The 25,523-nt window shown below is 44.3% G+C and overlaps 1 protein-coding gene across 1 annotated transcript in view; it reads right to left on the bottom strand.

Annotated features, from left to right (window-relative positions):
* Positions 1 to 25,523, bottom strand: part of PROM2 (prominin 2) — a 43,330-nt gene that overhangs the window by 1,199 nt on the left and 16,608 nt on the right. Inside the window, exons 6-22 of the mRNA XM_087703760.1 lie at positions 24,165 to 24,254; positions 22,199 to 22,398; positions 20,673 to 20,747; positions 20,522 to 20,585; positions 20,175 to 20,334; positions 18,918 to 19,070; positions 17,571 to 17,694; positions 14,967 to 15,058; positions 13,324 to 13,408; positions 11,154 to 11,300; positions 9,960 to 10,031; positions 9,749 to 9,841; positions 9,480 to 9,533; positions 8,076 to 8,156; positions 7,026 to 7,094; positions 5,288 to 5,377; positions 2,160 to 2,266 (exon numbers count right to left, since the gene is read on the bottom strand). Coding sequence (XP_087559886.1) covers positions 2,160 to 2,266; positions 5,288 to 5,377; positions 7,026 to 7,094; positions 8,076 to 8,156; positions 9,480 to 9,533; positions 9,749 to 9,841; positions 9,960 to 10,031; positions 11,154 to 11,300; positions 13,324 to 13,408; positions 14,967 to 15,058; positions 17,571 to 17,694; positions 18,918 to 19,070; positions 20,175 to 20,334; positions 20,522 to 20,585; positions 20,673 to 20,747; positions 22,199 to 22,398; positions 24,165 to 24,254 — 1,756 coding nt within the window. The remainder of the gene's footprint in view (positions 1 to 2,159; positions 2,267 to 5,287; positions 5,378 to 7,025; positions 7,095 to 8,075; positions 8,157 to 9,479; positions 9,534 to 9,748; positions 9,842 to 9,959; positions 10,032 to 11,153; positions 11,301 to 13,323; positions 13,409 to 14,966; positions 15,059 to 17,570; positions 17,695 to 18,917; positions 19,071 to 20,174; positions 20,335 to 20,521; positions 20,586 to 20,672; positions 20,748 to 22,198; positions 22,399 to 24,164; positions 24,255 to 25,523) is intronic.

Raw genomic sequence — 25,523 nt, 5'->3', positions numbered from 1 at the left:
ATAGCTAAAAAATGAACAGTAGTTTTCCCCCTCCTGAAGTTCAACAGGATGGGCATTTAGCCTGATAATGAGAGGTGAGTTGTTCCTAGGGGAGGGGGTGTCTCAAAGATGCTTTTTCAAGAGGCAATTGGATTTTCTGGAACCACCTTTGGGACAGCCGTGACCTGGATGACGGAAAATCTCCTTTATCTTTGTCCTCAAGGTGGATGCAATTGACCAGCTGTCTGCAAGGAATATAAATCCTTCCATTCCTCATCATCCAGTCAGAGCTGAAGAAGCTTCTTGGATGAGAAGTGAAACGTCTTCAAAGAAGAACCAGAAAGCCCAGTTGCCTCCTGAAAAAAACACCTTTGGGACAACAAGGACCTGGAGGACTGGGAATCTCCATAGACACTTAGGAAAGGGGCTCCTACCTCCGAAGACACACAATTTGGTGCCTCCCCTCCCCCCCACAAAAGATGACAAGGGAAAGTCCTGGAGTGTTCTCAACCTTCTCAATTGTTTTTGAGTGGGTGAAGTTTTGCAAAAGAGAAAGTTAAGGCATTTGGGCAGTCGTCCTTTTGAAAGTGATGATGCCCTGCTGAGCTATTCAGATAACTGTATGTAGGCTAGAGCTAGGTTTTATATATATATATGTTTGTGTGTGTTTTTTTTGTGTATGTGTATGTATGTATATGTATATGTATATATACCTTTATATTTAATCTCAAGGGAAGGAGTTGGAGAGAATGCTGTTAAAACAACATCAGGCAGCTCAGCGTTATTCCCTGGGGATGAGCCGCTCAAGCTCTGCTCGACAGGGAGGAAGGAATAGGAGCTAAGCCTCCATCGATTAACATGTCTGAAGTAAAAATGACAAAGCTAGTTACACGTGGGAAGCGGGTGGATGGGCCTATCATGCATGCAATGGCCAATGATGGATTAATGATGGATAAAGGAAGATATCTCTTTAATGGAAGTTTTTACACTCTGACGATGTTAGCAGAGGCTAACGAAAGTTAAGTGGGTAATAGATTTTAAGTAATTGAGATCGCAATGTCTGTCTCTTCTTTTATAACTACACCTGGAACTTGTATTTTTAGGATAATTCGATACACACACACACACACACACACACACACACACACACCTTTTATTGCTGCAACTTTTGTTGTCCGCGCCCCCCCCCTTCATTGTTCGCTCTTCCCTGATAAGTTGATGCTGAGCTAGGAATGAAGGATAGTCTAGAAATAGAGTCCGTATTAGTAATAATAAAAATATCTGCAAGAAATAGCTTTTGTCTGAAAGCAAGAACTGGTGGGACCACAAAATAGTAGAAAACAAACTTGTTCAAGTGCCCAGGGAGTTTAGAATACAAAGGGACAGGCATCTGCCACATAACACTCCAAATTTAACAATTGTTGATAAGAAACCCCCCCCCCCCCAAAGTTAGGATAATGGTCATGGCAATACCTGGAGACAACAGAATAGAAGAGAAAGAACTGGAGAAAAATCATGAAATACAAAGACTTGTAAATAGAATGAGAACAAAGGTGGTAAAAGAAAGCAAATGCAGTAGAAATAATGACAGGTGCCTTGGGTGCAATCCCAAAACAACTGGAGCTCCATCGGCATTGACAAATTCACCACCAGTCAATTACAAAAGGCAGCTTTATGGAACTGCTTACATCTTGCAACAATACCGCACCCTTAACCCAGTGGTGAAATGCTCTGAAGTCTGCTACTGGTTTGCTGCGTGCGCAAATGTGCGCTTTGTACGCATGCGCTGAAAAAGTTGGATTAAGCTAAGTAGAACAGCAAGGGTGGGGGAAACAGCTCTCCCACACGATTTAGATTTGCTAGGAAGCAGGATTTCCTGCTTTCTAGCGAATATAAATCGCGCAGCATAGCTGATTGTTGCACAGCTGATCGTCGGAGCTACCAGTTTGGCCGAACCGGTAGTATTTTTTACTGAACCGATAGCATTTCACCCCTTCTTTAACCCCATCGAACACCCATATGTGCCTATCCCTGGCCTTTGGAAGAGCTTTGGAAGAGCTCAACAGGCGAATAGAAAAATGCCAAATCCAGTCTAGATTGCGGGACAAACCATCACAACAGCAACAACAAGTAACGTGAAGAGCCATCGGTATCCCATCTTTCGCAGTAATGTCACTTACACTAATTTGTGCCGAATTGGACGAAAATGCTTCATCATCTTGAGGGCGAGAAACATACCAGGAAGAAGGAAGAAGGTGCATCCTCCCAGGCTGAACCAAAAGGCATTCTGGAGGAAAGGAAAAGCACACATCACCAAAGGAAAAGTATATGGATGTGGGGAGCGGGGAAGGTTTCTGTCCCCTGGCATTAAGGGGAAATCCTCTAACTCTGGTATATAGAATAGAATAAAATAGAATAGAATAACAGAATTGGAAGGGGCCTTGGAGGTCTTCTAGTCCAACCCCCTGCTTAGGCAGGAAACCCTACACCACTTCAGACAAATGGTTATCCAACATCTTCTTAAAAATTTCCAGTGTTGGAGCATTTACAACTTCCGGAGGCAAGTTGTTCCGCTGGTTAATTGTTCTTACTGTCAGGAAATTTCTCCTTAGTTGTAAGTTGCTTCTCTCCTTGATTAGTTTCCACCCATTGCTTCTTCTACACTCAGGTGCTTTGGAGAATAGCTTGAGTCCCTCTTCTTTGTGGCAACCCCTAAAATATTGGAACCCTGCTATCGTGTCTCCCCTAGTCCTTCTTTTCATCAAACTAGACATACCCAGTTCCTTCATATGTTTTAGCCTCTAGTCCCCTAATCATCTTTGTTGCTCTTCTCTGCAGTCTTTCGAGAGTATATAATCTGTGTCCTCCAAAGACTGCTATAAAGGGGTCTTCAGAGGTCCCCAAAGTCAATCTGGGGGCCACAACAGCACTGTCAAAGTCCCACCCACCCGTCCCATTTCACTCTGTTTTGATTAAACAGTTTAAAGAAAAAGGAAGGAAGAAAGAGGCAAACATTGAAAAAATACTAATAAAGCACAGCGTTTTGAATATGCTTTAGCATAGAACTCCTGAGGGTAATGAAAATTTAAACCATAGCAGCAAACACTTAACAAGTGCTAGACATGAGTAGGTATTAAGAACAGTTATTATATCATATTTGTGGTCAAGCTTTAAGAGGAAGCTGGTCAGAGCAATTAAAACTAGCTCAGGTTGTGGCTTCACACAATGCCAGGACTGGGAAGTTACAAAATGCACCCAGAAGAACTCAATGATGGCCAATTTCCTTATTTTTTGCTAACAAAACTTGATGGATGTATCCCTAAAAACATTGCAGAAATTCAGATTTTATCATAATTACACAATTGCAAAGTAAGTCTAGATTTATGCTTTTAATGATGGGGAAACATTATTTTGGCAACCCCCATCTCAGTGGCTCAGAAAAGCTAAGCAGGGTTGGATCAGATTGTTAAAATATTCATGACTGGGAGAGATATGGGAACAAGGTCAGCCAATGAATAGGCATAGCAACTAAGCCAGCCAAGGGAGCTTAAACAGATCTGAGTCTGTACAGAGAATTGAAACAGAAACTTAAGCAGTCTGCTGCTCTGAGAAGTAAACTAGCAGTCTGTCTGGGCTCGTCTGCTGAAATGAAACTAACTGCTTATGTTTGCCTGTAACTCTCCTGCCTTGTGTTAACTCGGAGGAATCACCTATTGGTATTGTACATTTATTCATCTATTCTTAATGAGTCCTTTTGCATCAGTCATCTGTGTGTGCTTCTGAATTTGAATTTGTGCAATGAACTCTGACATAGATTAGTGTTTGGACAGAGCACCACTAGGAAATCCCAAAAATAGGGGATTAGGAAGATTAGTAGATTAGGAAAATGAAGAAACAACCACAAGGGGGCAGTGACAAATTTTTCTAATGCATTTGCCAGGAAGATTCCACAAATATATCCATGAAGTCACCAGGCATTGACCTTGACTGAGGGATGCTACCTTTTATCTTACACCTACGTAGACATGAGCTGTACATTTCTTGGGGGAAAAAGGAAACCAACAGATAAATTGGATTTTAAGAAGGGATTTAGGTGAAGTGATAGGATCGTGATGCACATTAAAACAGGTTCACACCCTTGTGGCTATCAGATCTGCCCCAATATGATTCCTTAGGAAAGAGAGACCCTCGATTCCATTTGGTTGAAGCGAAAAGGTTTTTTTACTAAAAGGATGTTGGCTGTACTAAAGTCAGACTAGCTCTGGGTTTCCCGCACTCAAAAGAGACAGGAAGGATTCTCCTCAGCCCAATCCTCCCTTTTGTGACGAGTCCATCTTCAGCCAATCAGAACACGCAAACATGTTTTGAGAGCATCACCATCTGGAACTACCTGTAGACATCGCTGTTGAGAAGCCTGGTAGCACCTTTGCACACTAGCGAAGTTAATTTTAAAGGCAGCAGTTTATGTGAGACAGTTGTTAAGGGAGGTTTGCCCTATTTTATGACCATTTGTTGCCACAGTTGGTAGGTCAGTCATTGCAGCTGTTAAGTTATATCATGCTTGTTAAGCAAATCTGACTTCCCACTGAATTTGCTCATCAGAAGGTCAAAATAACTAAAATAACCCCCATAATTTTAACCTGAAACTGTCTAGCATGGACCTCACCCCATTCCTAAGAGGTCCGTAAATGGGATGTGCATAAATGCACCAGCTTGCCTACCGTCCCTGTCCTACTTTCCCCATTTATTTGTACCCATTTCCTGTGTTCTTATTCATATTTATTCTTATCCCTGTTATTTTGTATATGAATGAATGAATGAATGAATGATGAATAAATAAATAAATATTCTCTGCAAGCCAGAGTCAATATGAATTGAAGCAAATGATGAACGTAAAGTCAATAGTCCTGATCCCATCCTCAAATTATGACCAGAACTAAGCCCAAAAGTTCCGTTGCTAAGTGAAACATTTGTTAAGTGAAGTTTTTCCCTCTGTTTAACAACCTTTCTTGCCACAGTTGTTAAGTGAATCCTTGCCTTCGTTAAGTTAGTAACACGGGCATTGAGTGAATCTGGCTTCCCCCATGGACTTCGCTTGTCAGGAGGTCACAAAAGGGGACCCCATGATGCCAGGACACTGCAACCGTTATAAATATGAGTCAGTTGCCAAGCATCCAAAATTTGATCATGTGACTCATGGGGATTGTAACTTCGAATGGCCACTAAATGAATGGTTGTAAGTTGAGAACTACCTGGAGCGGCTAGGAAAAAAGGTTGAAGGCTTTAGTTAGATGGCAGAAAGATTTACCCAAGGATCCATGATGCGATTGCACAAGATCACTCGGCCATTGTCCAGAGCGGTAGAATAGGGCTGGCAGGAGGCCACATCCTTAGTCAGCTGGAACAAAACAAAGGAATATTTTTAAAAATATATTTTATTTATAGTTTTTTCTTTAACATCCATAAGTGCTTAGTGAACAGCGAATTGTCTGGGTCAATATACTTTATACACAGCACTAATAAGGATAGCATTATTTAGATATTCATATTCATAATCTTTCAACTTTTAACATTTGTGTATACATGGTAATTATAATGTATTTTATTATAAAAAAATATGTGGAGACTCTAGAAAGAGTGCAAAGAAGAGCAACAAAGATGATTAGGGGACTAAAGGCTAAAACGTATGAAAAACAGTTGCAGGAACTGGGTATGTCTAGTTTAATAGAAAGAAGGACTAGGGGAGACATGATAGCAATGTTCCGATATCTCAGGGGTTGCCCCATAGAAGAGGGGGTCAAACTATTCTCCAAAGCACCTGAAGGTAGAACAAGAAGCAATGGGTGGAAACTAATCAAGAGAAGCAACTTACAACTAAGGAAAAATTTCCTGACAGTAAGAACAATTAACCAGCGGAACAACTTGCCTCAGGAAGTTGTGAATGCCCCAACACTGGAAGTTTTTAAGTAAATGTTGGATAACCATTTGTCTGAAGTGGTGTAGGGTTTCCTGCCTCGGCAGGGGGTTGGACTAGAAGACCTCCAAGGTCCCTTCCGACTCTGTTATTCTATTCTGTTCTTCTATTCTATTCTATATATCAGTATACGTAATGCTATTTTCCCAATTTCTACTTTCTACTTCTTAATAACGTACCCATCATATTAAGAAGCATTCTATATCTACCCATCATCTCTTGCCCTTTTTAGAATTTCAACTCTTATTGACTTTTTGGTAATTCTTTCATGCTTCTCCCTTAGGAACTTGTAATTCCTTACATCACGTTTATTTAATCTGAGTATTTCATCTGCTTCAACACCTATCTCAACAAAGGGATACTTTTCCGTGACTGTGATTGTCGGTGATTTGCACACCGACTTTATACAATAATTCAATAGCAGAGTTGGAAGGGACCTTGGAGGTCTTCTAGTCCAACCCCCTGCCTAGGCAGGAAGCCCTATACTGTTTCAGACAAATGGCTATCCAGCATCTCCGTTATGTTGGCCTGCCTATGGCTTTTTGTCCCTCGTTGTATGAAATTATGCCCAGCAAGCAGGCAGCACCCAGATTGGTGCAGTGGCCTCGAGGTGGAGCTCTTGCCTCACAATCAGGAGGGCTGTCAGTTCGAGTCTAGATAAAGGCAGATATTTTTATCTCTGGGCATAATGAGAATATATCTGCTGGGAAAAAACACTCCGCATTGGTGACAGGAAAGGCATCGGGCCAGTAAGCACTCAGATGCATTCAGTTGTCCAGATTCTGCCCCAGAAGGGATTATGTGGGTCATTAAAAGAAGATGGAGCAGGCAGCACCCAGGCTACCTTGGTTAACCTAAGCCTGGTTGAGTCAATGTAGTATTTGGATGAGAGCCAGGAAGGGCAGGAGGGGCGTTTACACTGGGAAGTCCAACAGCCTCCCAGAAGAAGGCAATGGTCAGCCACATCCATACTTTGTCCAAGGAAATGGCATGGAACATGTGTGTAATCACTGCCCTGAGGGCACCATCATTCTGAGCCACTCCAGGATCTGTAAGGGAAGCAAGTTCTCACCGAAGTCCTCATCCAGTCCAGGTACTGGGAGATGTACCCCAATTCTTTTCTTACAAAGCAGTCCAACTCCTGGAAGAAAAGGAAAATTGAGTTAAGAACAGATTTTGTAAAAGAATTTGTCAGAGAAGCCCATCGTCTCCTGCGATTTCTCTCCCTCTTGATACAACATCATCTAAGCCAAGGGGTGGGATGGAATGGGATGGGATGGGATGGGATAGGATAGAATAGACCTCCAAGGTCCCTTCCAGCCCTTTGATGCTATGATTCTTTGTCATTTCTATTTCTAGATTGAGGTGGCAAAAGAAACACAACTCTTGACATGTCAAAGGTGCTTTTTCAAGAGGCAACTGGTCTTTCTTGTTTTTTCTTTCCTTTGAAGATGTTTCTCATCCAAGAAGCTTGGGACAAACATGACTTGAATGATTGAGAATCTCCGTAGACATTTTGACCTGCCACTTTTCTAGACTGTTCACGAATGCCACTCCTTTCCCCTTTCCTCCTTCTCTTTGCCTCTCCACCATGCTTTGTTCTTCCCAGCCCCACCTTCCTTGAATTTCTTGTTTCAGAGGATGAGTTTTGTGGGAAGGGATGAAGGACAACTGAGGAACTGGATCAGAAATAGTGCCTAGTTCGGCCATAATTCTGTTTGCCATGGTGGGCCGCTGGGCGGCCCAGAATTGTTCATAAACAGGATTTTCCTCTCTTTTATTATTAGTATGCACCTCTCGGTGCATCCAGCATCTTGCAGAATCCAGGTCAATGAACATGTAATTACAGATGCGCGACCCAGCTCTATCTACGTGTGCGTTTGTATATTCTCTAAACCAGAACCAGCCTTCACATTGCTGCTCCCCAGATGTGTTGGCATGTATGGGAGTTGATTTCCTAGCAAACCTGGAGGACACCAGGTTGAGAAAGGCTCCTCCAGAATTATGGCAGAGGAAGACAGTGGTAGAGTATTTTGAGAGCAACTGAAAGGATCTGAGGATGTCTGTCAGTCCTTGAATAGCCCTGCGCTTGGGAACAACCTTTTGTTTTCTTCCGGCTCACCTGTCTCAGAATCTTCTTTGTCTGTAAGGGGAGAATGGCCTCCACAAGGGTGATCTGGGACTCGGTATTGTTGAATTGAGCCTGGGGAGAGCAGGAAGAAAAAGCAAGTTATTTGGCCGTCAAGGGAAGCCAGAAGAGGCTGAGGGAGGAGGAGGAGGAGGAGGAGGAGGAGGAGGAGGAGGAGGAGGAGGAGGAGGAGGAGGAGGAGGAGGAGGAGGAGAAAGGAAAGTACAAGGAGATAATTACGTAGTGTAGAATTTTATTTTAGTTCAGTTGATGCCAGGGACACAATCAGTTATCTACACAATGTTGTAGCAGCCAAATCAACATTTTAGGGACTCAGCACAAAATTATACACATCTGTTCAAGTGTGCCATAGACAGCATCTGGGGGTGTGTGCCTAGGTGCCCACAGGTATGTGTTGCCAACTGGAACATTAATGCACATACTTATTTATTTTTTTGCATGCCCAGTCAGATACTTTTCATTATTCAATTGTAAATGTTGTATGTAGAAAATGCACAGGGCGTTTTAACATTTATGGCAAGGAGTAACCGGTTCCTCTGTGTTTGATAACAAGGTGTTTTCTCTTTGTCTGTAATTATGGTCCAGCTGGCTGACACCACCACCACCACCACCCCGCACGCACAAAAGCCAAGTATCTGCTTAATCTTTAATTGTGCAAGATGTTTCGGCTGGAATTTGCATTCATTATCCTCTAAGAGGTGAGAGAGGATGAAATATCCTTCAGTGAAGAGGCCTCCAGAGCAAAACAAAAGCAACATCTGCTCTTAAAGGCAGGTGTTGATGGGCCAAACTGGCCCCCTGGCTCATGTTGGATGTAGAAAACAAAGAATTTTCATAGATGAGAGAGCTGTAGAAGGGCTAATGCGGAAGCACTGTACAGGTAGTCCTCGACTTACGACCAACTTAAGGAAAGATAGATGGATGGATGGATGGATGGATAGATTAGGATAGGATAGGATAGATGGATGGATGGAGAGAGAGAGAGAAAGAGAGATGATGGATGGATGGATGGATGGAGAGAGAGAGAGAGAGGAATGGATGGATGGATGGATAGATGATAGATAGATAGATAGATAGATAGATAGATAGATAGATAGATAGATAGATAGATAGATAGACAGACAGACAGACAGACAGACAGACAGACAGATATGATGGATGGATGGAGAGAGAGAGGGGGGGGGACGATGGATGGATGGATAGATATGATAGGTAGGTAAGTAGGTAGGTAGGTAGGTAGGTAGGTAGACAGATATGATTGATAGATATGATAGATAGATAGATAGATAGATAGATAGATAGATAGATAGATAGATAGATAAATGATAGCACAAAGAGATAGCACCCTTGAAATTATTTCACCTGTAATAACAATACCTGGAAGCTAGGTGACATGGTTGCTAAAAACTGGACACTTTCTTTCAGTTGTGCCTTTAAATAAAATGAAATAAAACAAATTAGGTTTGATCCCATGAAATATTAATCCACATATTTCCTCTTCCATTCAAGTGGAACCAGAAACACTACCTTCACCTTATCTAAAGGTAAATGTTATAGTCTATCATTTAAAACCTCCGGAAAGGTTCTTAGCTCTTTCTGTTGAAGCCCTTCTGGATTTCCAGGTGAGGCTCCACTCGAAGGCTTACCACGAGGGTCTCCATTGGGAGGACCATCTGCTCCTGGATTCTCCTAAGCTCCTGAGCTTCCTCCACCAATCGTTCTGCCATAATCCTGTCACTCTGCAGGAAACATCAACATCTCTGGGTTGGCTGGGAAGCGAGGATGGGAATTTAAGAAATACTTTGCTTCCCCTTCCCCCACTATAAATGGCCACCCATGTCTCATACGATTCCCCACCTGAACGTTACTCAACCTTTCAAGATCTACTGCCAGTCCTTCTACATTGATCCCCACCACAGGGTTGCGCATCTGCAAGAGAAATCATCAGCCGTGTAAAGAGCTGTGAGAAGGTACTTGGGGGGGAGGAAGTAAGCAGCCGGGACAACAGTCAGACAGAAGGAATGCAGGTGTCAAAAGGGTCTCAGACAGGACCCTCCCTCCCTAGTTCTCTGGAAGGTAAGGTTGAGGGAGGGGAGGGGAGTTTTCAAATGTGCAAGCTTTTGTTCTATAGAGTAGGGGTCACCAACATTTCGGACCTCTGGGACCACTAAATTGATAATTTTAAATCCCGCGGACCACTAATATGATCTGCCTAATGACCAGGTGGGTGGGCGTGGCTAGGTGGTCATGTGACTGAGGGTGTAGCCAACTTGATGTCACTCATGTCGAGGGGTCTCTTGCCAGCATCTACTCGCCATTCCTCACCTGCCCGCCCAGGCTCCTTAGGGCCCCAACAGGAACCTGTTGCTGGAGCTAAGTAGCTGCCATGAGAAAAAGTTGGCAAAACAGGTCAGTTTAAATTGGATCTGACCAAGAAGGAGGCTCAGCAGAAGCACCTCACTGAGGACTAGGAGCATAGGCTTTCCAAGCAGAGGGAAGACCTGCGGGAGTCCAAGGCCAGGTGTCGGTGCCTGGTCTGCTTGGACTTGCAAAGCAAAGGGATGCACATGAACAAAGAAGATGGCGGACACGGCAGCTGCTTTTTCGCCAACTGGAGGAATTTTCAGCAGCCTGTGGCCAGCCGCTGCCCTCTTTAAAAGCCAGTATGCAAAGAGGCAGCGCAAGCAAGTAGCAACCAGGTGGGCAGGGTGAGCAAGCAGCGACAGGGGAAACGGTTCGGGGAGGTGGTCAGCCAGCCATTGCTACTGGTTCTCCGAACTGGGCAAAATTTCTGCCACTGTTTCGAGCGAACTGGTGCAAACCGGCTGAATACCACCTCTGAGTTCTTCTGGACAAGTGAAGAACTCAAGGAATTGAAGAACTGAAGCTGCTTCTTGGATGGGAAGCAAAATGTTTCCAAAGAAAAAACAAGAAAGTCCAGATGCCTTTTGGAAAAGCACCTGTGGGACAACCATGACCTGGATGATGGAGAGTCTCCGTAGGCATGGAGCCCAAGGCATCTCCCTCTCCTTCCCCCAGTTGCAGACTCACCTCTGCCGTGAAGTCAGCGTAGTTGACCAAGTCCACCTGGCTCTTTCTGAAGGTCTCCAAGTCCTGCCTGCCTCCTGCGCTCAACAAAATGATGTCTTCAAAAGGCAAATTGATGGCACGGAGACGTTCCTGAAACTCTGCTGTGTACTGGAGCAGAAGGGGAGGAAAGGAAGGCTGCTTTCACACAATAGGGATAGAATCAAGATCACATGAAGGGTTAATACCACTTTATAATGCCTTGGTGAGGCCACACTTGGAATCCTGCATTCAGTTTTGGTCACCATGATGTAGAAAAGATGTGGAGACTCTAGAAAGAGTGCAGAGAAGAGCAACAAAGATGATTAGGGGGCTGGAGACTAAAACATATGAAGAACGGTTGCAGGAATTGGGTATGTCTAGTTTAATGAAAAGAAGGACTAGGTGAGACATGATGGCAGTGTTCCAATCTCTCAGGGGTTGCCACAAAGAAGAGGGAGTCAAACTATTCTCCAAAGCACCTGAGGGCAGAACAAGAAGCAATGGGTGGAAACTAACCAAGGAGAGAAACAACCTAGAACTGAGGAGGAATTTCCTGACAGTGAGAACAATGAATCAGTGGAAGAATTTGCCTCCATAAGATGTGAATGCTCCAATACTGGAGGTTTTAAGAAGATGTTGGATAACCATTTGTCTGAAGTGGTGTAGGGTTTCCTGCCTAGGCAGAGGGTTGGACTAGAAGACCTCCAAGGTCCCTTCCAAATCTGCTATTGTATTTGTATTTGTACAATGGCATGTTTTGGTATGGTTATTCAGTTTAATATTGAATTAAGTTTAATGAATTCATTTTTAATGATTTTATTTTTAATTGATGCATTTTCTGAATTTATTAGCCGCCAGATTCCATGGGCGGAAGGACCATCCTGGGGGCTGTTTTCCCCATTGCCCCTCGACCTGCAGGATTGCACAGGCTGAAAATGGGGCTTGGAAATGGTCAATTTGGCTCTTAAACAATTTCCTCCATGTGTTTTCCAGCTTGAAATAACACTCAGAGGTGTTTTTACTGCTTTTTCAGTCTATTTTTCCCCCTTGGGAGGAAAAACAGCAACAGATGCCCATTATCTCCCCCAATCTGGAGTGTCTCTAGTAAGCAGCTGGAGCATCGCGGAGGCTTGTGGAGGCATTGCAGGCAGGTATGACGTATGCGTGCGCCACGCCCGTGTGCACACGCACCACACGCGTCCATGTGGGTGAAGCCGGTTGGAACGGGATCCGGAACCCACCACTGGTTTCCATCCATTATTCCTTGTCTAGCCTTCAGGTGCTTTGGAGAATAGTGTGACCCCCTCCTCTCTGGGGAAGCCTCTCAAGTATTGGAAGATGCTCTCCTGTCTCCTCTGGTCCTTCTCTTCACTAGACCAGCCATGGCCAGTTCCTGCAACCGTTCATCATATGTTTTAGCCTCCACTCCCCTCATCATCCCAGTTGCTCTTCTCGGCACTCTTTTCTAGAGTCTCCCCATCTTTTTTAGTCTGCTGACTTTTCTTTTATAAAGAAAAAGACTGTACAAGTCTCTATCCTTGTTATTTACCTAAGATTCAGAGCATCAGCCTTGTTGATCCTAAAAACGTGTGCACAGAATAGGAAAAGATTATATTAAATTTCCCTCTCTTCTTCTTTGTGGGGAGAGCAAATTAATCGTCCAGAGTTCTCCAATAGTAAAGATTGAATGAATTCTACAAGGAGAGGTGACCTACATTCTTGAAGAGTTCAAAAGTCCCCATAAATAAGGTTGTGAGCTTTTGGAGTTTACAAAATGGGTAGCTGGGCCAACGGTCTCCTCAACTGCCCTGCTGGGTATATTTGAATATAATGAGGAGAAACATTGCCCAAAATTCCAGCCCCACCCCAGCCAATATTGCAAAACAAGATCTCTTGACTATCTTCAGCTGATTCAACAGAGGAAGCCATCCTATAGTATTTTTAACATATTGCTTGATTTGAGAGACTGGGATGCTGTGATTCAGTGGTTTTTCTTCTCATGTTGATAGGAACATCTGGAGAACCTCTGGAAGCCAAGTGGCTGATCCTGATGGTGTGCTTTTGTCTCCTGGGATCCTCCTGAAGGATCCCAGAGGGATCGAGCTTGCTTTGCAAAAGGGGGCAACCAAGGATGCAGCGAGAGGCTTGTTACCTTGGCAACGCTGAGATGCTCGCTGAGGCTGTACTGGTCCTTCAGTTGCAGAACTTCCCAGAGGCCTGCACCGTTCTTGCACTGCCTGAAAGGAGACGGAATGAAATTAAGTAAACCACCCCTACCCACAACAGCTTGTAATTGCCTGCTTTATACAAGATGTCTAGGTAATGTTGTCCTCAATTGGGGTCCGAGCCTGGAGCCGAAGCCAATGATGGATACCAGACACGAGGTGCAGGTTTTCTGATTGCTTTTCGTTGGAGTATTCCAAGGAAAAGGGTTCCTGGTCAAAAGGCCAAGAACCCAGAACAAAGGATTAAGAAAGTTTTGTACATTTTCGCTACAGGAGAAGGCGGGACAAGGCGAGATAACAAGGCATATTATCTAATAAATTCTACAATTTGTTCTATTGGTCTCTAGCTGTCCGATTCCTAAGCCTTGGCTAATGAATGTCCCAGGAGTTATCTAATACACATTTCATTTGCTGCAGACCACCCCTAACTTTTAGCTGAGGTCTGCAAGTTGTCTAACTACCCGTAATTGCTACAAACTTTACACATGCATATTTCCTGTTGATAAGCATTCTTTGTTCTTGAGAGACAGACGCCCTCACAATTACAGTCTTCCTGATATACTTTCAACTGTGTGCCATGACCTTGCTTTAGCAGACAGCCCATAAACTCCCAGGTTCCATAGTCCCTAACCTTTGGCTCTACCAGGTTAGGGGTACTGTATGTTGGGCAAAAGGAGAACATGTCTTCCTTTTCGGCTGCATGTCCTTCATCTGGCAAGGCAGAGCCTTAAAATCAAATATGTTTGAGACAATAGGATTGTAGTACTTTATTGAACAGAATAGCATAACAGAGTTGGAAGGGACCGTCCAACCCTCTGCTCAAGCAGGGGACCCTATACCAGAGTTGGTGAACCTTTTCAGCACCAAGTGCCAAAACGTGCCAGAAACCAGAAGAGTAGCTGCCCAGTACGTATGTGTGCGCTGGGAAGATGATCTTCCGATTTCTGGTGTGCGTGTGAAGACCAGCTGGCACGCCGGAAATCGGAAGATCATTTTCCTGGTGCGTGCATGCACACCGGGCGGCTGCTTTTCTGGTTTTTGGTGCTCCGGCATGTGTGAAGACGACCTAGCTTGCACGCCGGAACTCGGAAGAGCAACAGGCGATGGCTCACGTGCCGGGAGAGATGGCTCTGCATGCCACTTCTGGCACATGTACCAGCCCTCTACCATTCTAGACAATTATCCTTGTTCTCCGTTGCCTGTTTAGTTATCTGGTACTAGGATTAAGGGTGACATGATAAGAAGCAATGGATGGAAGCTTATCCAAGAGAGGTACAACCTAGCCTTAAGGAGAAATTTCCTGATAGTTGGAGCAATTCATCAATGGGATAACTTGCCTCCAGAAGTTGTGGGAGCTTCATCACTGGAGGCTTTCAAGAAGAGACTGGACAGCCACTTGTCTGAAATGGTCTAGGCTAGGGTCTCCTGCTTGATCGGGGATGGACTAGATGATCTCCAAGGTCCCTTCCAACTCTCTTATTGTGTACTCGGTAACCCTGTTGAGGTGATGGCCTGGAGGGCCCACCTCTTTAGCAAAAGGAAGATGCCCTTGGGAAAAGGGGGTACTCACTGATATGCCGACGTGAGGTTGAGATTCTGCTTTAAGCCAAGATATCGAGAGACATTCACGGAAGGCGGGAGGTTGCCAGGGGTGTCAATAAACTGAATAGCAAAAATAATAATATTGCATTATTCTCTCTGCATTGAGAACATTTCCATCTCTCCGTTGCAAAAGGCTACGCTAGATCCCATATCTACTATGCTGATGCATTACAGCATGGTGGATTCTTGGAGGAACTCAGTGCCCATGGAGGCCAACCCTAACTAAAGAACTGGCAGATTCTTACGACGGTTACAGTGTCTCGGGGTTATGGGGTCACCTTTTGTGACCTTTTTTTTTTTTCAAGTAATTAAAAAAAAATTGTTACAAATTTTAAAATCCTTTTACAAACCAAGTGTTGTCTGGGTTCCCCCCTCCTTTACATTCTCTCATATACATAATTTGTTTCACATCACATTACCATTTCCAATTTCAGCCCCATTATTTTCTTTCTATATTTCCATCTTAAACTTACTTTTTTCTTAATACCTAAACAAAAGCATTTTTTGCACTTTCAGAAAATATACCAAATTTATCATTTCATTTTCCATTTCTATAGGTAGCATATATCCTCAAATTCAGTTTTAATCTAACCAGCATTTTACTTAATTTGTTATCCACAATTAACAATATCATCTTATTTAACCATATATCATTAGCAGTATTAACGTATTTCATTCTCCTACTGATACATCCCTTCTTTCCCTTGCTCCTTACCTAACAATTTTCTCTTAACTCATCCCTTACTCTCTCTGATATTCCATTTTTTCATCAGTTTTCTGCTTATCCTTCTATCTCCTACTCTTAAATTCCTTTTTTCCCTTTTATGACCTTCTGATAAGCAAAATCAATGACGAAAGTCAGACTCATGTTACCAACTTAACTGTGGCAAGAAAAGATGTCAAATGGGGGAAAACTCACTTAACAACTCTCTTATGTATGTGCGATGAGATATTGGGCTCAGTTGTGGTCATAAATTGGGGATTATCTGTATTTTTTTCTATTTTATCTTTCCCTGGGATTTCTTTAAAAGAAAGTTGCAGACTTTCATCACTGGATCCATCCAGAAAAGAAGGCAACACGTTTATGCACCTGACGAAATGCACTTGCACAGTATCTGTTTGTGTGCAAGTGGGCATGTGACGCACAAAAGTTGGGGGGGAGGGGGGAGTTGCCTGCACACACTTTCTGACTGATTCTCCCAAGCACAACAATTTCAACACCACTTTTTCAAGGGTTTTGGAGCTGATGGGGATCAGAGTTGGCCAAGGTGAAGTAACTATAGCATTCTAGACAGGCTGTCTAATTTCTGCTTCAAAACTCCAGTGATGGAGAAGCCACAACCACAACTCGTGAAGGCAAACAGTTCCACTAATTCATTGTTCTCACTTTCAAGAAGTTTCTCCTTGATCCCAGGTTGCATCTCTCCTTGACTAATTTCCAGCCATTGTTTCTTGTCTTGTCTTCAGATGCTTTGGAGAACCGGTTGACCCCCCTCTTCTTTGAAGGTAGACCCCCTCCTTGACCCCTTCTTCATCTTGGAACACTGCTATCATCTCCCTGAGTTCTTCTTTTCACTAGACTAAGGTAAGATAAAGGTCCCCCTTGCACATATGTGCTAGTCATTCCTGACTCTATGGGGCGGTGCTCATCTCCATTTCAAAGTCGAAGAGCCAGCGCTCTCCGAAGACGTCTCCGTGGTCATGTGGCCGGCATGACTAAATGCCGAAGGCGCACGGAACGCTGTTCCCTTCCCACCCAAGGTGGTTCCTATTTTTCTACTTGCATTTTTACATGCTTTCAAATTGCTAGGTTGGCAGAAGCTGGGACAAGTAACGGGAGCTCACTCCGTTTCATGGCACTAGGGATTCGAACCACCAAACTGCCGACCATTCTGATTGACAAGCTCAGTGTCAGCCTCTGTTTTGCTGCTTGCTTTTCGGCTGCCATTGAAATGGGGAGGGGGGGCATGGTATTTGGGTGTGGGAAATATTCTGTACAGGAGGACTGTTAATTGGGAGTTGTTCTCACCATCTACTGCGCATGTGGCAGGGAGAGGAGTTTCCTGCCAAGGCAACTGTCCGGCATACCAACCTGATGATGATTTTTGAAGATATCTCCCACATGACAGCTGTGGAGATATTGGATTGGACTATGGGCCGGGGTTACCAAGGGGAGGGGAATAGGTCATGTATTGATATCTATGCTTGCGCGCGCTTTTGCTCAGATCCAGCTTTGCTTAGCTTCTATTTACTTATAACCAGTAAAAGTACTCTTAATTCTGCAAAATGGAGTTGAGTGGTTTCTTTCTTGGTTATTAAGTGAAGCAGCCCTGACACTCAGCGTCTTAGCTCCTGAGCAACTGTGTCCCTTTCACTAGACTAGACCTACTCAGTTCCTGCAACCGTTCTTCATATGTTTTAGCCTCCAGCCTCCTAATCATCTTTGTTGCTCTTCTCTGCACTCTTTCCAGAGTCTCAACATCATCAACAATGTGGGCAACTGCAGGGCTCCATTAAAATAAGGCCAACAATTCTGAAGCCCACTTGCTCATGTTCATGCAGGCAAACTCACTGTGTATATCTCTTGACTGGCCCAAGGTTTGCACACTAACGTTTGGATGTTTCCCCCCATCAGAAAGGTGCCGGCGACCAAGAGAATCAGAATCCAGGAGAAGAGGAAGCTGAAGGTGACACCACTGTAAACAGATGGACAAACACATGTCAGGGAGGAGGGGAGAAAAGCCACCACCACATTTCCCCATCAAGATTGTTGCTCCCTCCAAAGAACCTGGAAGGCAGGTTGACCAGAGGGAAGCATCTGACATCTCTACTTAGGAACAGGTACCCAGAAATAGCCACATTCTGCCCTCCATGTTTTGTCTATAGAGCCAAGGTGGCGCAGTGGTTAAAAGCAGCACTGCAGGCTACTGCTAGATCAGCAGGTCAGCCGTTCAAATCTCACCGGCTCAGGGTTGACTCAGCCTTCCATCCTTCCGAGGTGGGTAAAATGAGGACCCAGATTGTTGGGGGCAATATGCTGACTCTCTGTAAACCGCTTAGAGAGGCCTGAAAGGCCTATGAAGCGGTATATAAGTCTACTGCTGCTGCTGCTGCTGCTGCTGCTATTGCTGCTATTGTCCCACTGTTTGGTTTCTCCAGAAGGACCTCAATTGTCCTCAAATTTGGATATGGGGATAACATGAGGAGTTCTTGATGCTCCCTTAGCTTGGTTGCTTTCATGCAGATGTTACACTGCCCAACTAGGTAACATCACCAGTGCTAGGAGGGAATGGGGTGGGAGGGGAAGGGGGTGGTGGTAATGGTGGAGGAGGAGGAACTGAGGAGTCCTTGGTGCATTCTGCTGTCTGTTTTCTTGCAGACATTTCATTGCCCAACTAGGTAACATCCACAGTGCTAGCAGGGAATGGGATTGAGGAGGAGGAGGAGGAGGAGGAGGCGGCGGCGGCGGCGGCAGAGGAGGAGGAGGAGGAGGAGGAGGAGGAGGGGGAGGAGGAGGAGGAGGAGGAAGAGGGATACTGGGGGGTCCTTGGTGCTGTCTGATGTCTGTTTTCTTGCACATTTCATTGCCCAACTAGGTAACATCATCAGTGCTGGAAGAGGCAGGGTTTGCTCTCACTTCTAGTGGCTTGCCCTGTCGGTGTTGGTCTTGGAGGTTCTTTGGTTGGACTGTTTACTGTTAGCTTGTTTGGCATGGGGCTATTGTTTCTTTGTTTCTTGATTGTTGGTCTGGTGTTAATCTTGGAGCTAATCTGTGCTCACCTGGGTGCTGATTGCTGGTGGTTAATGAAATGTCTGCAAGGAAACAACTGAGCTCAGAGAATGCCAAGGAGCCCTCATTTCAACACTGAGTTACAAGTATTCTCCTTGATTGACAGAGAGGACATCCAAGAGTTCTTACGTGATGAGAAATTTGGCTCCAGCTTCAGCCCGGCTCTCGTAGTCACTGGGATCGTCTCGCACAACCAACCCGTAAGTGCCAAAGGAAAGGCCCAGAACGTTACAGAAGACTATCAGCAGGATAATTGTGCATGCTATTATACCTGCAATCCACCTGGCCGAGACAAAAAAGATGTGGGGAATCAGGAGGCAACATCAGGCTCTGAGTAACTTCTTCATCCAGCACCCACCAGAAATGTGGTTTGCTGTTTCAACTCAATTAGAAATGTTTGAATTGAGTGCGTGAGTGCAAGGGTTTTTTTTTTTTTTACAGGCATGGCATCCGTGGTGCTTTTGTAAAAAAAAAAAAAAGTCTAGATGGCATCTGTGGACCACACAGTTGAAGCCATCGCCTTCACTCCTGCTTCTCTCTACCCAAGGCAAAACATTTACACCCTCGAACACTTCTACTCTCAGTTGTATTGGCAATTGGTACAATGTTGGAAGACCTGAAAGGCCAAGTGAGGGACAGACAATCTGCCATTGGGGCTGCTATTGTAGTCAAAAACTACTTGATGATTTATCACTGATTCCTTTAATGTACACTGAGAAAATACGCACCGAAGACAAATTCCTTATGGATCCAATTACACTTGGCCAATAAAGAATTCTAGTCTATTCTGTTCTATTTCATATTCCATTCCATTCCATTTCATTCTATTCTATTCTTCATTCCAATATTTATTCTATTCTATTCTAATAAATCAATCACAATATTTGTGCATATATAAAAAGTATTTGGAACTGTAAAGGTCAACGGAAGGTTTTCATGTACAAACTCTGCCTCAACAGTGGGTCCTCCTACAAGTTCTCGCAGTGTTTTTCTCAACCTTGGATCTTCTCCTTGGACAGAGATGACCAGCCTGAGACTCCAATCCCTATTTGCAGTGCCCAAAGTCCTGGTCCAATCATTCATTTGTTTGTATCCCACCTTTGTTAGGATTTCTGTAAATGTGTTTTCAAGTAAAAGGAAGGAACACAAGAAAACATCGTGTATGCCTTTAAAAAAAAAAAAAGAGCCCTCCTAAATCTTCCCCTTCCCTGCAAGACCAGGGAGAAAGGAAATCCTTTGTCCAGGCTGGTCACAAATGTGTGCTGTAGCTCTGCCCATATTATATTACCCCTCCATTCACTAGCGGCCCTTGGAGTGTTGGGTTTCTGGTCAGATTATCTGATCAATGTCTGCCAAGTGTCTGCTCTTCCCACCTCTCTCTTTTACCTGTAGGTCTCAAAACGCTTCACCTCCTTCAGGAAAGGGCGGCTAACATTCTCTGCCTTCACCAAGGCCTCCTTCATGGGACGGGTCTGGTCAGAGATGGGGAAGTCATCTTCAATGTACCGGACTCTTTGGGCAACTCTCTCAATGTCCTTCTTCAACTCTGCAAGGAAAGCGAAGGGTTACCATCCATGGCCTCCACCATGCAAATGTCACCGCAAAATTTAACAAATAGTCATAGTTGTAATTCCAATTGTGTGTTCTTGGCCACCAACGTGACTTTGTTTGACACACTCCAGATGCCGTTGTGTGACTCCAGGTTGTTTTTTCCTGGAAAAAACTTCACTCACCTTGAACAACTTTGTCCATTTTCATTACCGTAAACTGTGGAATTGCATTGAAACTGCTGTTGGCCTAGAAGCGCAAAAAATAATATTTTTAACCATGAAACTGGAGACCAAAAAATGTGCATTTGGCTGAAAGGAGATCTTCCTCACTTACTTTCTGAATCATTTCAGAGAAATTCGTCTGAGGTAGCCCATACAAATTTTTCAAAACTCTTTCAACAGAAGGCACCTGAAGAAAGAAATGTGCAAGAGAGATTTGTAAAAGACAAATCCCTGGGATCCAAGAGCAAAGTGACAATATATAAAACAGCATTGAGATGGAAAGCAATCAGAGCTTAAATCTGGTTTAAGTAGGAGCCAAGCGGTGTGTGGCAGCAGCCAAAAATGCTAATGCAATCCTTGGTTGAATAAACAGAGCGATAAAATCACGTGAAGTATTGCTACCGCTTTATAAAGCCTTGGGAAGACCACAGCTTGTGTATTACATCCAGTTTTGGTATCCATGTTACAAAAAAGATGTTGAGACTTTATGAAAAGTGCAAAAAAGAGCAACTAAGATGATTAAGGACCTGGAGACTAATGGTTGCAGGAACTAGGAACTAGGAGCCAAGTTTCAAAAGAAAACCAGTCATTTATTAGGAGCTTCATTTCGGCAATATCCTATTGCAGTCAGATCTAAACCTCATTTGAATTATGGCTGAACTTTACTCCTGTTCCTTCCCACCCCTCCCTCAGTCTGTGTCATAAATCACATTCCCCAATGAGGTACACACATCACAGGCCTGCTGTAGTAATCTGAGATCCGACTCTAGCCGAAGATATGCGTGGAACGCACGCCCCCCCCCCGCTTCCTCACCATGGCAACTTTATGAGTTGACATTAGGGATTGCTCAGTGGTGGGTTGCAGGTAGTACGCCCTGGCATGGGCATACTGGAGCCTGCCCAGAGCACTGGATACCGTTCTGGTACTGTGCTCCAGAGGGCCCACCTGCCCGCCCGAGCTCCTTACCTGTCTTTTAAGGCTTCTGTGCTTCTGCGCACACGCATGGCATATACAGCATCTGCGCGACACTCCATGGAGCAGCTGGAGCATTGCAGAGGCTTGCAAAGGTGCTAAGATGCATGGGCGTGCGGTGCACATCCATGTGGACGTCACCGGGCCCTGTTCCAACCGTACCGGTTGGAACAGGATCCGGAACCCACCACTGGTATGGCCAGTTCTGGAGAAAAAAAAGGACTAAGGGGGTGACATGATAGCAGCATTCCACTATTTGAAGGGCTGCTATGAAAAATAGGGCATCAAATTATTTTCCAAAGCACCTGAAGGCAAGACAAGAAACAATGGATCAAGGAGAGAAGCATCCTGGAATTAAGGAGAAAGTTCCTAACAGTGTGAATAATTAATCAGTGGGACTTCAGAAATTGAGGTTGCTTCTTCACTGGAGGTTTTTAAGAAGAGACTGGACAATCCCTTGTCTGAAATGATAGAGGGTCTCCTGCTTGAACAGGGGTTTGGACTAGGAGACCTCCAAGGTTGTAGATTTATGCCTACCGATTTACACCTTGTTGTACAGGACAACAAGGCCCATTGTCATCTCAGAAGCCTGTTCCTTAACCAGTTCAGTTTTAGTTTCATGCGCCATTCCCGTTCGGGTGCCGTCAGGATCCGGATTGGCTTACATTTTGGAAGTCAGCTCCCAGCTTCAAATCCTGAGCTCTGCTAAGGGCCCCCATGCAGTACGTACAACGGGGCTCTTCCAGGAGAGATGTGAGGCTTTGCTTCTGGTCCTGCAGGGTTGATGCCAGCTCATCCTGGTCCCGGATCAAGGCCTGGACGGTCCTGTGAATCGCATGTAAGTGGTGCAGGGAGCTCTCTAGGTCTTAAAGAGAAAAATCACCCAGGAGATGGGCTGTCCAGATGTTTTCGTGCAAAGCTGTAACAAAGGCCATGCTAGCAAATCAACCTCTACAGGTGAAGAACAACTTGCCTCCAGAAGTTGTGAATTCTCCAACACTGGAAGAAGATTTTGAATAATCAATTATCTGAAGTGGTGTAGGGTTTCCTGCCTAGGCAGGGGGGTTGGACTAAAAGACCTCCAAGGTCCCTTCCAACTCTGCTATTCTGTGTTCTGTAATCCATGACTTACAAGCAAAACTGAGGTCAAAGGTTCTGCTGCTAAGCGAGACAGTTGTTAGGTGGGTTTTATCCCATTTTACAATCTTTCTCACCACAGTCGTTAAGCGAATAACTGCATTTGTTAAATTCATAATACGGTTGTTAATAGAATCTGGCTTCCCTATTGACTTTGCTTGCCACAAGTGTGAAAAATGGACATAAATAAAAAAAAATATGCTCTTGTAACTTCAGACAGTCACTAAATGAACTGTTGTGAGTCAAGGATTACTTGTACAGTAGTTGCATCTTTTTTAACTCGCTCCTCTCCAGCTCCAGATCTCTCTCTCTCTCTCTCTCTCTCTCTCTCTCTCTCTCTCTCTCTCTCTCTCTCTCTCTCTCTATCTATCTATCTATCTATCTATCTATCCATCTCTGTATCTGTATCTATATCTACATCTATGCACACACACACACGCGCGCGCACGCACACACACACTGTATATCTTTCTTTTGGATCCCTCTGGCCCAGGGGGGCACAAGAGCCTGCATTAAAAGGATCTGACAAGCACAGGACAGCAGATGAAAGGCAAAATACCTGATTTCCTAACAGCTGGCACTTCTTTTTACGTTCCTTTGATTTAATTAGTAGGTAACGTGCAGCCCCGATCTAGATTAATAAGTCCTGCCAAGGCCAACCCCCAGGCTATCCTCCCATCTGATGGCAGAAAACTCCCTAGCTTAACTCGGAGCTGCCCTTCCATTTATCTGCCTGGCATCTCCCTTTGGAGTTTTAATGAATGCCCCCAAGTTGCAAAAGAGACAGAAAGAGAAAGTACTCTCTGCCCCTCTTTTATCTATCTGTATAATGTCTCCTTTTATCCGCCTTCACTCCAACAGGCATCCCAGAAGATGTTACCATGTTTTCCCACTACAAATGACTCCAGCCCTTTAATTGTCTCTCCTGAAAATATCCCGCGGTTAAGTTGCTCCAGCCCTTCCATTGTCTTTTCTGAAAAGGTTCCCACTGTTAACCAAGTGGGAAATTGTTCCCCCTATCAAAGAGGGTAGCTGAAAGAGCTGCCTTGAGTGAATCCTGGTATGGCCAACCCAGACCTACTTTCCCTGGTCCGATGCTCAGCAGGTGTGTCAAATGACAACTCCCAGGGTTCCTAGCCAGCCTAGCCACACTAAGGAGCCGTTCATCCCATCCCAGTAAGAGGTTAAGCTAAGTTGCTATCAGCCCTCCGAGGAAGACCAGGCTAGATATCATGAAGATTAATTCCAACTTTTATTCACTGTTATTAATACAATTATCTCACTTTTGTGAGAACAAGGAGAAGTCAATTCTGAGGCTCTTTCTCAAACTACGTTTCTACCCAAGACTCAGGTTGCTTTTCTCTACCATTGTCTTGATTGTCATTCTCCCTCTTGCTCCTCAAGATTATTTCTTCTACCCATTACAGGACTCTGTTGCATTAAGAAAAAGGAAGAGGAAAAATAGCAAAAGCAGAAGGAAAGACTTTTCCTTACCTTGCACCCTGCCCTTAATGGCAGCCATAGCAGAAGACACGGTTTCCTTCAGCAGGAAGTGAATGGTGCTGCCAATGCTCCAGCTAATATCTACAAGGCACAACAGCACTTTTAGTGAAATCTCCAGGGGGGAAAGTCTGTAGAGATTCTCAGTCATCCAGGTCATAGTTGTCCCAAAGGTGCTTTTTCAAGAGGCAGCTGGACTTTCTGGGCAAATGTGAGCGTAAACGCCTTCTGGGCATGCGCAGTGCTCCCCCATTACATTGGTGTGGGTGGGCAGAGTCTCACGCAGCTGCCGCTACCGGTTCACCCAAACGAGAGAGAACAGGCTGGATACCACCTCGGCTTCTCATCCACGAAACTTCTTCACCTCTGACTGGATGGTGGGGAATGGAAGGATTTGCCGACAGCTGGTCGTTTGCATTCTTTTAAATCCTTCCCTTCCCCACCATCCAGTCAGAGCTAAAGAACCTTCTTGGATGAGAAGTGAAATGTCTTTAAAGAAAACCCAGGAAGTCCAGTTGCTTCTTGACAAAGCACCTTTGGGACTCCAGGGGGAAGGGGGGGGGGAAATGCACCTTCCACCCATCTCCCATTTAGGACAGAAACCGCATGGCCCCAAACTCATGCTCATCTCCAACTGCATCATGCAGCTACTGAACTAGACGTGACACATAAAGTGAACATCATTTTGGACCATTTTAAACACAGCTTTCTAGCCATTAGGGCAGTAGGTATTGGCTTGAAATTATGCAACTTTCTATTTTTATGGCATGGTTACTGCTTCACCTTGCACACAACAGCTATTCCTTTAAACAATCTTACGGCAGGCCTTTTAAAATTTCCCTACAACGTGATGGGCATTAATTTGACCATTTGTAAAAGAGATAAAATCCTGCCAGACCTGGAAAAATAATAGGTTCCTGCTTTATTTTTAAGTCTAGGAATCTGATCAGCTGTTGTAACAAAAGAAGCCTATTAAACGAGTCCATTTTATTTTTTTGCATTTTATACAAAGGCAAATGATGTGTTGCAAATAATGTGTTTCATTTTTAAAGCCATTTTTAAGGCATGTACAAGGTGGGCTGGAAAAGTATTCTGGGAAAAGGTGTCTATTCTAGTTTTGATGATGTACATTCTAGGACGAGAGCCATGTTAGCTAGTCTATGGTAGCAAAACATCAGAGGGAATCCCTGGTACCTTTTCCAACTACATTAAGCATTTTATTGAAAGGCAGAAGCTTAGAATCATAGAATCTTAGGGACCTTGGAGGTCTTCTAGTCCAACCTTTTTCCCAAGGCAAGAGTGCTTATTCTATCCTGGACAAATGGATGTCTAGTCTTTTTTTCCAAACCTCCA

The sequence above is a fragment of the Thamnophis sirtalis genome, unplaced genomic scaffold (genome assembly GCF_051295495.1).
Source record: "Thamnophis sirtalis isolate CommonGarterSnake01/CBP01778 unplaced genomic scaffold, rThaSir2_p1.2 scaffold_2, whole genome shotgun sequence".
Taxonomy (NCBI): Eukaryota; Metazoa; Chordata; class Lepidosauria; order Squamata; family Natricidae; genus Thamnophis; species Thamnophis sirtalis.
Note: the sequence above shows the minus strand (reverse complement) of the source record. Positions and strands in the feature narration are given on the sequence as shown.